Source organism: Notothenia rossii, assembly GCF_949606895.1.
Source record: "Notothenia rossii genome assembly, chromosome: 9".
Classification (NCBI taxonomy): domain Eukaryota; kingdom Metazoa; phylum Chordata; class Actinopteri; order Perciformes; family Nototheniidae; genus Notothenia; species Notothenia rossii.
In genome coordinates this window covers 7,006,920-7,020,919 of record NC_136907.1, presented here as the reverse complement: position 1 = coordinate 7,020,919, position 14,000 = coordinate 7,006,920, and the positions used below count along the sequence as shown (strand labels likewise).

General features: G+C 38.6%; 1 protein-coding gene and 1 long non-coding RNA gene across 5 annotated transcripts in view; both read left to right on the top strand.

Moving 5' to 3' along the window:
- The window catches only part of st6gal1 (ST6 beta-galactosamide alpha-2,6-sialyltranferase 1), a 36,917-nt gene extending 32,149 nt beyond the window's left edge, over positions 1-4,768 (top strand). For all 4 annotated transcript variants that reach the window (XM_079647809.1, XM_079647808.1, XM_079647810.1 and 1 more), the window contains one exon: positions 504-4,768. In XM_079647809.1, the coding sequence (XP_079503935.1) occupies positions 504-772 (269 nt within the window). In that variant the 3' untranslated portion in view covers positions 773-4,768. The remainder of the gene's footprint in view (positions 1-503) is intronic.
- Positions 4,769-10,457: 5,689 nt separating this feature from the next.
- On the top strand, positions 10,458-10,930 carry LOC307020243. The gene is made up of 2 exons (XR_013802815.1): positions 10,458-10,606; positions 10,827-10,930. It is a non-coding gene; the product is annotated as an uncharacterized lncRNA (long non-coding RNA).
- Positions 10,931-14,000: the final 3,070 nt, after the last annotated feature.

The window sequence follows — 14,000 nt, the reverse complement described above, 5'->3', positions numbered from 1 at the left end:
TTTGCCGAAATAGCGCCCCTGTTGACTGCTCCCTTCTGGAGAAAAAGTGTACTGCACCACAGATGCTCATCCCTTCCTCGATAGTATAGTGGTCAGTATCCCCGCCTGTCACGCGGGAGACCGGGGTTCAATTCCCCGTCGGGGAGGAAACATTTATTGTTTTTGTGAAAATTAAGTATGAATGAAAGGGAAAGCAGCAGAGTAGGTTAATAAAATACAATATCTGTAAAGAAACAGTGGAATATGGTGAGAAAAACGCAAAAGAGTTGTGTTAAGAAACAGTAATAGGGCAAAGAGACGTATAGTAGTTTGGTGAAGAAACAAATAACAGTTCCAAAAAGGAAGCCAGTGAAATTTGGTGAATAAACACAGTTAAGAACTATGAGTTACAGTTCGGTGACTAACGCAGTAGAGTACAGAATAAAGAATTGTGACCCATACTCAAAACTGTTTTGGTGTCAACAAAATATCACAACATATTCTCTCCTTTGTATCCCGCCCAGGTACAATCCTGATGATGTCGCTGTGTGAGGTGGTGCATGTTTACGAGTTCCTGCCGTCCCGCAGAAAGACAGAGCTGTGCCATTACTACCAGCGTTTCTACGACGCCGCCTGCACACTGGGCGCATATCACCCTCTGCTGTACGAGAAAAATCTGGTCAAGCGGATGAACCAGGGGTCAGACCCCGACATCTACACCCATGGACGTGTCACCCTGCCTGGGTTCAGACATCTGAACTGTACCCACACTGCCGGGGTAAACAACCACTGACTTGAAAATACAAAAGGAAAGCACACAAACACAAACATATGAAGCAAAGCAGATACCTGCATGAGGACAGACGCATGAACATTTCATTCTCACTGCCGAAACAAAAGTGTGCCACTCACTATAAATATTACATGTAACATCAGGCTGCAAACACGTCTCACACGTCTCTCACACACACACACACACACACACACACACACACACACACACACACACACACACACACACACACACACACACACACACACACACACACACACACACACACACACACACACACACACACACACACACACACACACACACACACACACACACACACACACACACACACACGTGCCTGCTTGTTCATACATACATACATTCGTGACCTATAGAAGAGGTTTTTATTAGTAATCCCTGTTCATCCCTGAATATACATACATCCCTTACAAAAGGAGCATATCGCTGTTTTAACCATGTATGTAAAATCATGTATTTTAATGTTAATATTTTGTGTTTTCCAAACGGAACTAGCAGGTTTTTGATGTCTTCCAGAAAAACAATCAACACCACTGACAACAATTTATACAAGCTATACTTCCAACAACTACTGACAAGAAGCATAATATAAATATATATCGATGTATCTAAATAAATGCTCAAAAAGCTCAAATCACCCAAAAGACATGTGGTATGCTTTGGAAACAGAACATGATTATGATGTTTAATTTTCGGTTTATTGGAATGAAACATGTTAACATCAGCACTATGGTCGTTTTATTTGATTTCATCCTCGTCCTAAGCCAACCAAAGTCTCAAACTGACCTGCTGAAGACGTTAAGAAATTATCCAAATTGATCTCATTACTCAAACTAACAAAAAAAACACAACAACAACCAGGCCTTAACTCAATGTAAATATTGTATTTACATATTTTAAACCGAATCACAAAAGCTGATTTCCTTTTGAATGTTATTTCACTTAAAGCACGACTTCCCTGAAAGCAGCTGTGGAGTAATTATGGTTTTTCTTTGTTTGTTGGTAGAATCTAGATTGGTTTTGTATCTGTTTTTCACTGCTGACACTGCTTCCCTAACATCTGATGATACTGAGGAAAGAGCTGATTCAGTTCTGTTACTCAGGTCAGTTTGAATTTAGTCTTAGTTCAATCATAGGGCACTTGCTTATGAATGCCACATCAAACTTTGCATGTCTCCTGTAGCCAGGATTTCAGTTTTGGGAATTTGTTAAGGCTCTATTTTCAGGGCTTGAACTCCCTTTTTAAAACAGCAAAACATCTTTGCTTGAAGTCAGCGGTTTTATCCAAGTGTGATTGTGTTTGTTCTCATACTTTAATTGCTGTAATGAGTTGTGAGTCACAGTAGGAGTACACCAACTTTAACGCCAGTCGAATTAGAAAATGTATCTTCTTCTCGCCCAAATACGTTGGGAATGAGTGGATAAAAAATATAATATAAAAAAATGAAGTCAAACTAATGTTTTGTACCCACATTGTCAAACCTGTTACAACCCGTTCCCTCTAGTCTTCTTATAATTCTTATATAGTGTAGCATTAATACCCAGGAGGACGGTCTTCAATGTGATTCTGTTACACAGCCATATAAAGCAGTTTTATTAATATAAAAATTCATAAACTATTAACGACAATTAATATATATATATATACGTTCCTTTTAGTTATTGGTAACTGTTGGTCTGAGTTAAGGGAGAGTTCATTTGATATCATGCAGCTTCAGACCTTCGATATCAAAGATCTGTTTAATTTATCTTGCAAAACTTGTTAAAATAACCTTGCAGCTAAAGCTAGTTAGCTAGCCTGTTGACTTTAAAAGGCAGAACAGTTTAAACATTTATTAGAAAAGGAACTAATGTGCGCCACAGCTTTGAGTAGAATATGTTTTTGCCGTTCATATTTTCCCAACTCTGTGTCCGTAGATGTTTCCAGAACTACAACCTGCATCAATGTTGTGTTTTTAGTATTAATCGCAGTAGAAAATAGCCCCACGGGTATTTTGACTTTTTGTTCAGCATGTAAATAAAATATTCTCCAGAGTAGTGAAGCAACAAGAAGAAGTCTATACATCTCTGGTAAACAGAGAATTGTCCGCATGGCAAGAATCCTGCTTTTTATCCCATTATTTTCCTCCTGCGTATTGATATTAGCATTACTACATGCGATCCAGCTCATTAGCATGCACACAAACACAATGAGCCTGGACTGTACAGGGTGACTGTGATGCTCCTTCATCGTTATATGTGTCTCAAATATTAGATTTTTTATAACAAATGAATCACTTTACGGCATACAAATAGTAAATCAAACATCAACATTTTACAATATTTAAAGATGGACTAGTCCCAAGTTTATCACATGTCAAAATGTTTTGGTCATTTGATTAATTTATGAAAGATGTGCACCACTGAAGTGTCTTACACTGTTCAGTAAAAGGAGACACTGTACAATGTTAGTATTGATCTGTTGTTGTGTGAGTTAATGGATCCTTCATTTTATTCATCCTTTCTGCATTAAAACCACTTGTTTGCTAGCACTGTCTGCTCACACTGAGCGTAAACATAAAATGTTGACAACAAAAAAGATAAAGGCAGCTTTGTGTGATTCTACTGATTGTGAACCAAAGTAGTAAAAGACAAATATCGAGCCGCAGAAAGCTTCAAATACGTGGTAATTTACGACTGAATTTCTGTGAAAATCTGCAATAAATTGCTATTTATTTCTTGTTTCCATCCACTACTGTAATGTGGGATACAGTTCCACAGTTGGTGGGGGAAATTCTCCAGTCAGTGCCACAAAGAACCGAAAAGGGGGGAAAGTATTCATTGTACTTTGTTCAGTTGTGGTTTTGTGGATAAACTAACTTTTTTACTTCAGCCAAGCACAAAAACCTTACATTTTTTTAATTGAAATTCACATTTTCATCAGGGTTTTTGGATTGATAATGTGAAAAAAATGCACATAAAAAAGGTGGATGGGATTGAAACTATGACTGCTTCAGCCATTTAATTTGTTTTCATTCATACGCATATTTGACTCTACAGACATTATAATCTTATAATCAGGTCAATATCGCCAATGTTTTAAGTTTCATCATGAACGGCTCCGCTAATGTTTTTCTAATAACTTCAGTTTGATGTTCTTACTTTACTTTATTGTTTATTCGGGAGGCAAACAAATGAATAATTAAGAACTTGTTCTCCCTATGCAGTTCTATTGTTGTTCTAACTCCTGCTCATTTAATTTGTGTGAAACCTTTTTATTTAAGCTTACAGATATGTGTCTGCTTTGCCTTCATCCTCTTGCCTTTTTAAAAGAGGGTTAGTTAAGCTGTTAACTATGGTTTAATGTGGTTGATTGTATTTGTTATTTCTCCTGGAGTCTTGTCACTTGATCCATCCACTTCTATAAGCATGTTGCTTTTTCTTAAGTTCAGTTTTCTTTACATTTTTAAGAAACATCAGTAACTATGTATTAATGACAAATGTACAGCTTGGTTTCCTCAAGGACAAGAAATAGCTCATCGACTATTTGATAGATAATTTTGAACTTACACCATTATGTTTGCCTCAGGATAAATGGTAACACATGTGATAACTCTAAACAGGTTTAAATAAAACTAATCTGAGCAGATGCAGTTTAGCGGTTACAAGTAGGTTCATTTTGAAGTATGTCACCACAATTCCCACAGGCTTAGAAACACAATTACTTTTCTGTTTATATATCAGTATGTTTCCAACACAGCATGTTAAATTACATTTCTAAAATATTGGGATTAATATTAATATTATTGTTTTGTTTTTCAAGGATTCAGTGAACTGACTACATTGTGTTTTGTTGATGATTTTATGTGTCATGTCAGCCATTCTGTCTGTACAGTATGTGAGCAGGAGGTTGAGACGATCACATGTATGGGTGTTGGGAAGAAGTACATTTATGTATTTGTAACTCATCAATCAATAAATACCTGACAACTGAAAGGCTCTTGAAATAATTATTGAATATAGAGGGTGTGGTGACTATTGCCACTCAATATCTCCATGGATTGAAAATGTGACTTTTAGTTAGTTCAAATTACGACCACAACATTCTTGCTATTAATACCATTTATATAAACCAGTTTTTGCAAACTGTTTGCACACACAGCCTCTATCACCCAAACCTGTGCTGGTGAGACCACCTGAATACCCTGTGCCCCATTGCACCATCTACTGCTCAAAACCAACAACAAAAACATACAAATGGGCACACAGAGAGAATTTAAAGAAGAGAAAATACTGAATAACTTCATGATTAAAGTAGTATTTTCCACATTTGGTTGTCTACAACATATCCTAAAAATACAAAAGAAAATGTAGATGTTATAATACTACAATTACTTTAATGGACATGATTGTCCTGTTATAGAGTTACATTAATATTAAGTATATATTTCATAATTATTACTGATGCATTAACATGTAAGCAGCATTTCGCTTTTGTAACTGGTGGAGTTAAAGACGTTTACCGACTTCATAAAATGTTGGGTGTTTATATCCAGAATAATACATTTTCAATTACAAAATGGCTGTATGTTTTGTTTGTAATATGTTTATCTAAAGTAACTGGTAACTTTTATTTTCAGATAAACGTCAATAATTAAAAGTATGATGTTTAATACAAATGACAGTGGAGTGTTAACCAGTAGAAAATGAGAGTAGGGTATTATTCAATACTTGAGTAAATGTAAGTATTAAGATTAAGGAGAATAAAGACATGTGTGTGACACAAAACATTTCAATCAATCAATCAAAATGTATTTATAGCCCGATTAATATGACACACATTTGACTTTTGTCTTACTGGACTATAGAGTTTGTACAGAATATGAATACGACACTTCTACCGTTTTTATCCAATTCGAGTAACATCATAAGATGTTGAGGATCAAAAGCAGGGTAGGGGAGAGTGGGGTAAGTAGTGCCAATTTTTACTTAAAGTGCCTTTAAAGCAAGGGGATTACAGTAATGCCTCCAACTAAAATATGTACATATAGTTTAGGATGTTGTGCATCCCTGGGAACAATCACTTCGGATCTTAAATAAACTGTTTGAGAAATATAGCTTTAGAAAAAAAAGTGGTTTTGTGGCACAACTTGCCCCCGGTGCGGGGTAAGTTGTGCAATTAGAGACAATACACTGGGGTAAATTGTGCCATTGATAATTGAAGTAAAACAGATCATTTGAATCTCACAAACAATAATGCTATATAAAAGCAAGACAAATTCAATACAAAATTATTTATTTAATGTTTATTTAAAGTTGTAACAACATCAAAGGCCACTTTTCTATAACAAGGCCTATGAACACCTAACATCCTACTTGTCCAATGCTGCAGGGAAATATGAACTTCTGTTCCCTTCTGGCTGTACCACCAAGTTTTGTGGTGTGGCCAATTTGGTTAAACAAGGCCTAGCGCCACATGAACACATACTCAGAACAAAATTAAAATTCCAAAATGAGCACCTAATCATCTGCAAATCATCTGCATCTGAATCTCTTCACAGATTCGGCCTACTACTGAACATCCCACTTGTCAATGCTGCGGGGGAATGTGGACTTATACTCCCTTCTGGCTGTACCACCAAGTTTTTGTGGTGTGGGTAGTTTCTTGAGCACATCACCTCTAGGGATGACTCCTTCATCATTCTCTCTAAATGTGAAGATGAGGTTTCCATCAACAGACCTCTTACAACTTTGCTTCAGAAGCTTTGCACTGATCTCGTAACCTTCAACATTCTCCACCAATCCAACATAGTTATAGGATTTTGATTTTTTACCTGCAAACTTCACAATGACAAAGTCACCAGCAGACAGATCCTTGTCACCATCATCATCATCACTGGACATCTGAACTCTCATAATGAGTGGCATCGCTAAGTGGAATCGGAAAGTCACTCTCCTCTGAGCTACTGGAGAGCACTTTCTTTTTGGGCTTGGTTGGTTTTGACCCTTTCAGAGCCCCCTTCTTATTTCCACTCCTTTTCTTCTTTTCAGCCCGTTCCTTTTCTCTGCTGTGTGTCTTCTCCAGGCCATCTTCTGCCTCATCATTGGTGGTGGAGCTTTCTTCTGAGCTACTGTACACAGCTGTTTTTTTCTTGGTTTTGGTTTGCAGCTTTCAGAGCCCTTTTCTTCTCTCTTTCATTCTTTTTATTTTCCTGTTCAGCCTTTTTATCTTCTTTTTCTTTGTGAGCCTTCTCCAACTCCATCTTCTCAGGTGTGTCGGTCACGATTCTTGTTTTCACTTTCTTTCTTACAAATTTTTTTTTCTTTATGTGGCTTTTGGCAAGGGAAGAAGACGTATGGTCTTCCCCTGTTGCACCTCTTTCACTGCCCTTTCCAACTCATCAAGAGGAGTTGAAACCCTGTCTGTCTTCCTTTTGTATTTGCGTGGCATGATGGATTTTGGTCTAAAATTAAGAATGTCACATAGTTTTAGTGATCAAATGTAAAAATACAATGTACAATAACAATAAAATACAATAAAGTAATATATAGTAAATAATCATAAGTTTGGTTAAGTTGTGCCACTGGCACAACTTAACCCAGGCCCTTTGGCACAAATCACCCCAAGCCCACCATTTTGAAAAAAATGCATCCCCCAGCTGCTTTGAGCTAGCATCATGCTAACTGTATAGACTCATGGTGTAGCTTACTAAAGCACTAAAACATGTGTGAACTGTTTTCAAAGTTCTCTAAATTGTTCAAACACAGCAATCAAAAAACCTTGATCATAGAAATTTTACTTTGGAGGGCAAAAAAATGTTTTTTGAACTTAAATGTGCTTACCTCTCAAGCCATGTGTCTCTCTTCTTTGCAGGATGATTGAAATGGATGCCTCTTCAAAAATATGTGGTCACATGACCAACTTCTTCTATGGTTTTCTAGATAACAGGGGTGGCACTACTTGGCACAAATTACCCCTCTCCCCTATATGCAGGAATCCTGAAGTCAAATTTAATACCTTTTAAGATCTTTTTTAAGACCCTTTCCATACATTTTAAGACCTCATCGCAACTTTGAGTTCTAACCGGTTACATTGGCAACACACTTTACCTCACATTTACTATATTGGTTGTAAGATAGCAAAACTAAACAGAGCGCAGACAGACTACTGAAGCCTCCTTTCCACATGAACTTCAACCTCTCTGTGAAGGTCAGGTTTAATACAGTATGCTGCTTTTTTGCTTCTGTAGACTCTGTGCTCTTTCATTCCAGTAAAGCTCCTCAGAAAACATTAGAAACTAGTATTTGACCAATAAACAAAACAATTGACAAAACTTTGAACTATGAAATATGTTAAACTTTGGTGAGCTTCAGCGGGGTAATGCCATATAGGAGCTCCCTCACAAATACCCAGGGGGTTAAATTGGGCTGGGGCTGTCCGGGGCTAAGCCCTGGCACATAAGACGATGCTCTGACGTCATCACCCTCACACATTTGTCACATGTTTACAAAAAAGGAAATATATGTTAAGACTTTTCTCGTTCTTAATATAGACTATATTTAGGGTCTATATGTGTTGACTTTACTTTAAAATAGCAGATCTCTGTAACCGGATATAGTTTGTCTTAGACCCCGGCCCCACACGGTAATACGCAAGCGCAAAAAAGGCTTCCGTTCACACGCATTCGATACATTAACGTGTCCGTTCAAACTAGACCGCTGGAAATGCTGGAAACGATGTAGTACATATGTCAGGCCTGTAAGTGGCGCTGCTGCCGCGGACGGCGTGTTCTCCTGCTGTATCTCTCAGGTAGTCCACCAGCAGATGAAAAACACCCACCTCTCCGCCTCTTCCAAGGAACGAGGGGACCGTGCGGCAGTTTCCGTAAAAAAAATGTTCCGCCGGTCAACATGTCCGTTAAAGTTTAAATCTTCCGTACAAAATTAGGAGTGCCGGTCAGAGGTCTTCTTTGTTATTTATTGAGCTTTAAAACAAATTGATAACGACTCTGTTCTCTGTATAATAATATAATAATATTTAATAAACGGTGACTGCCTCTCTTTTTCTCCCCCTCTTCTGACAGCCCAGCAGCAGAAGGAGACGTAGGGAGAGGGAGGCGGGCTCTTTCATCGTTATCAGAAAATGATCATATAGGGCACACACGGAGCCGTTGGACCCCCCCCCCCCCACACAGAGCGGAGCAAGTCAACGAAACTTAAAATAATACGCAGCATTTAACGGCGCGCTATGCATGGGGCCGCCTTGTGGGGTTTCCCGACATGTCGTTTCAGTAAATTAAAGGGTGTTTCATGTTGTCGTTGCTGTGAACCTTCTTAATACCGTGGAAAATGTAGTTTAATACTTTTTAATACTTTTTAATAGCCTTAATTTTCGCTAAATTGATTTATCATCTTTTAATACTTTTTAAGACCCCGCGGACACCCTGAAAAGATATGCTTTTTTTTTTGTCTACATCGCTGTAGAGGCGAAAAAAAGCACATTTGGCCCAAAACAGAAAAAGTTGCAGTAAGCCCATATATACTCCTATCACGTTTATAACACGTTATTACATTTATTCAAGTCGCTATTAACAAGAATATGATTGATACGCCAATGTACATTGAAACTAATTTGAAGCTAACGGACAAGCTAACGTTAACATTAGCTAACGAGCTAAAGTTAACTTTAGCTAACCAACGTATGTGCTAATTACTGTTACCATGATAACACGATAGATACACGACACCTGTCACAACCTCCTTTGTCTAATGTTAGCTAGCTAATAGAGAGGCGAAGTCACGCCCATCTACTTCCGGTCCATGGGACCCCGGAAGCGAAAAATGATACATTGAATTCAATGGAGAGAGAAAACGTATCTTTTGATCCCGTTTGAATTGTGCCACGAACTACACATATGATGTTTGTCAATCTTAAACAATCATTTCCATGTCAAAAAAGTCACATTTTGTCGTAAAACTGTTGAAATATAAGACTATGAAAAATACGCGACTACAAAGACTACAAATCCCAAATTCCATTCTGGGTCGCGCATGTGATGTCACAGGCGATAATGCTCCAAGTGGTTGCGAATCGTAATTAAAGCGAAGAAGAAGATTTCATAACTGATTTATTCCCTCCAATAAATATAAGAGATTGCTCCAATAAATTCACTTTTATAAGATGCCTGTGTGCTTTGTACCATGTTGTAATCACAAAAGTGATCATACCACTTGCTCGTTCTATCGCTTCCCGTCTTATGAAAGGACCAGGAGTCGCTGGATCAGACATATCAGGTAATATCATAGGTAATATACATGTTGTGGATGGAACATAGTCAAGTTAGCTACCTAGCTAGTAGTGAGCACGTTAGTTAGCATTACATTACTTAGCCTTGTCATTTTTAGTAGCCTTACCATGAAGTTGTTATTTTATTACATGAAGTACACCAAAATGTTAAACAGTAAGATTAGTCATCATGGTAAGTATTTCGTGAAACATTTGAAGAGTAGCCTACTGCGCCCTCCACCGGGTGCTAAGGAAGCAGTTCAGGGAGAGTCGAAGGAAGGCAGGCAGGCAGGGAGCTTTGCATGACATTCTTCTGGACGTGTTTCATTGTGATGACAGTGAGGGTGAGTCAATCTGTTTGTTGGAAAGACAGTAGTTTTGTGATTACTGAGAGAAAATTATTAAAAGAGATAATTATTCAGTGTTGTTACTTTAAAGTGTTGTTACTGACCTTTTTCTCTTTTATTTTCTTTACCTCACCTGTAACTGCTGAGACCCTGAGGAACATGCACACTGGACTGACCTGCTCTGGCAACCTGATTTCCACTGTACGTAATAGTATTTGGTTATGGTATATTATTTATATACATCAAAGGCACAATGCACCCCCCAGAGAGACACATGTATTGAGTGTGATATTTTACATTGGTCATGTGAAATCTTCTTTACATACTAGAAAACTGTAGGAGCGGCAACTTGTTTTGAAATTGAATTTTTAATATCCGATAATAAAGTTGATCTGTTCTCTTTATTCTTCTCTCTTCCCAGCTCCATCCATCACCGTTCTCTGTTCCTGCAGGTCCTGCTTGCTAATCAATGCTCATATGTTTTTACACAATTACAAATAAAGTCAATGTACTGTATGACATGAAGTTGTGCTTCATTCTGAGTCAATAATAAATTCATTCTGCCTTCAACTGCAAAATGATTGTGGACTGCACCGACATCCATGTAGCTGCCCCCCAGTAAGATGAACCAAGCAAAGCTGACACTCAACATACAGCTGTGCTCTTAAGTTGACATGAAGAATTTGTGAAATATTGGTAATTATTTGGAAAAAATGACTGACGATGCAGAAAACTTTTTTTATTTAGGAACAGTGGTCAGGTGAAGCATTTATCACTACATATGTGTCACACTTAAAAGGCCAAACACACTGGCCAAACACACCTCGTTTACAACTCCCCAGTTGACAGCCATGACTCCGTCTAAATTGTACCCCCCAAGCACCCTCTTCATGAGGGACGCGCATGGAGTGGATGAAAGTCCCGACCTCAGCACAGCACCAAAATGGCTGGCTGTCAACCTGCCCTGCCTGTGTAACTGCCACTGAGGATTTGACTGCTGTTCTACGGTGGGTGTCTGGATGACAGCATAATGGTCTCTACCCAGTCGCATTGAGGCAAGAATTGCCTCAAGCCCCCGACCCCCATGCTCCTTCACCAGCTCCGGCACGTTGAAAATGGCCTGATGTTGAGGCTGCAGCTCCGGCTCAGGTGACAAAATCCATGCCATGCCACGCTGCGCCCCTCAGTGCAGACCTGAACCAGTCTACTTCCTCAGTGGTGATGTCTCTGGCCAGTGGGTTGTATGTCTCCTCTTGCTGTTGGTAGAGTTGAGACACCGGCTGGACTACTTTTGAAGTGCCAGGCTTCCTCCACTGGCACTCAACTTCTGTGGAGCTGATCTGCCACATGGCAAATATTGCCAATGCTGCAGCGTGGCTGCATTTGTACATCCTCCGTGCACAACCACAGACAGCGCTCTGCATCGCGCCATCCTCTCCCATGTAGATCTGTACAAATAAAGTAAGTACCATGTTTGTTAACATGCTATAATAGATTGAATGAGCAATACAAGGATGGTCCAGATCTGGGGGTGGGAGGGTTTATTTTTCCATAGTTTTGTCCTCTTGTCTGATTGCTGTTATTGTTTGTTTTTTCTGAATTTTTTGGAATTTGTGTTGTATTGGTTGTGATTGTACATTGAATTTTTTTAAATGTGTATTACATTTTTGAAAAACATTTTATCAACAAAAAAAGAATTTTTGGTCAGGATCTAGACTCAGTGTGTAGTTTATGAATTAATCAATGCTCTCTACATTAGGAAAACACATACCAGTGTACCAGAGGGAGTCACACACAGCTGTGCCTAGATAACCAAACAAATTGACAAGATAACCAAAATCCTTGAATCTACACACAGCAAATAAACTCAAATGACACAACGAGATGTAAAAAGGAGATCACACATATAGTCGATATAAAACTGGCCGCTTCAATCTGAAGAGCAACTAAAACAAAACACGGGAGTGTACCTTGTTCTTGTGAACACTAATGTTATCCACAGCATACACACCCGTATACAGTACACCCGTTCTAGGTTCTGATTGGCTCTCTAGGTTGGCATTCTAGCTTCTGACTGGCTGTCCAGGTTGTCAATCACAGCCGTGGTTCATATTATGCTTGTCGACTCGTAACATCGCTAAACCTTTTTTCTTGACGGTTTTCTCAGTCAACTAATGCTATTGATAACAGTAACATAAATTAACACAGCCCTGCACACTGCAGTCATTATATGCCGGGTCTGTGGTTCATCATCTGACATTAACCTGTTAACATTGCACTCATATTACTCACCGAAACCTTGTAAAGCCGGTCCCGCATGCTGGCTCTTACAGAACCGACTAACTCCCCTTTCGTGTATGTACAGCTCTCAACATGCCCAGACTTGTAGTGATTTTCACCTCGTTTTATACTTTTATTCTCATTCTGAAAGAATGAGGTGAAATGTGCCAACGTGACGGCCATCTTTGTGTTGGTGACGCGTATTGTGCGGGACCAGAGACATGTAGTTCACTGAGCGGATTAAAACAAAGAAATGTGTTACTTCACAGTTTTACGAGACATTTTAATTTTTTTGACTTGCAAAATGTTCTTTTAAATTGACAAACATCATATGTGTAGTTCGTGGCACAATTCAAACGGGATCAAAAGATACGTTTTCTCTCTCCATTGAATTCAATGTATAATTTTCCGCTTCCGGGGTCCCATGAGCTCCCCCGGAAAGGGAGGGACTTCGCCTCTCTATGGCAGAGAGTGAATGCACAAAAGTCAGACATGAAATATACTCACTGTTAAATTGATATGATTGCCTCATGGCTGTAAAAGCTGTTTCTTGGTACATGACGGCTCACGCATCTGCAGCTAAATAGTTTTAGCGCCCAGCTACGCCCATCGTCACGGCCAGGTGTTGCCAGATACGATTTACAGATAGTTACAATTTAAAACCTGCCCAAATCATAACGTTGACAGAAACCAACGCAAAACTGTAATAGTAAACCATTGCATACAACTCATACATGTATATATATTTTTAAAATAAGATAACCCATAAACGACGCTATTTTTAGTAGCCCAAAAGGGTAGAAACAAGCCAAATCTGGCAACGCTGGGTACAATATCAGCATCATGTGCATTGGATTAAAGTACAATAAATAGTATTAATTCAAGTGAACGCCTAATGCTAAATACAGAACAACTACTGTATCATTCATTCCGTCACAAAATAAGTGTCAACCCGGTTTCGAACTAGATAGGCCTACTGTTCATACATGACAACTACTCCAATACGGATATTGATAAAAGTGGCCATCTCACATAAACTACTTCCAAATCCTTCGTTATTTAGGGTTATAGAGAGGTGAACATGCATGAATGGGACACGCTATGCGCCCACAGGGATTAAAAACCTCGGGGCAAAAGCCACATGAAAATAAACGAAATAAATAGATTATTCAAATAAAGTTTAAATGAAAGGTAGACATAGGCTTATTTTAGATGGAAAAATGTGTGATTGTTGCAGAACATAGCCTATGTTGTATTTCGACTTAGACATGAGAGTAGCTATGCTTTTAGAAACAATGATAATATTCTGTAAGCA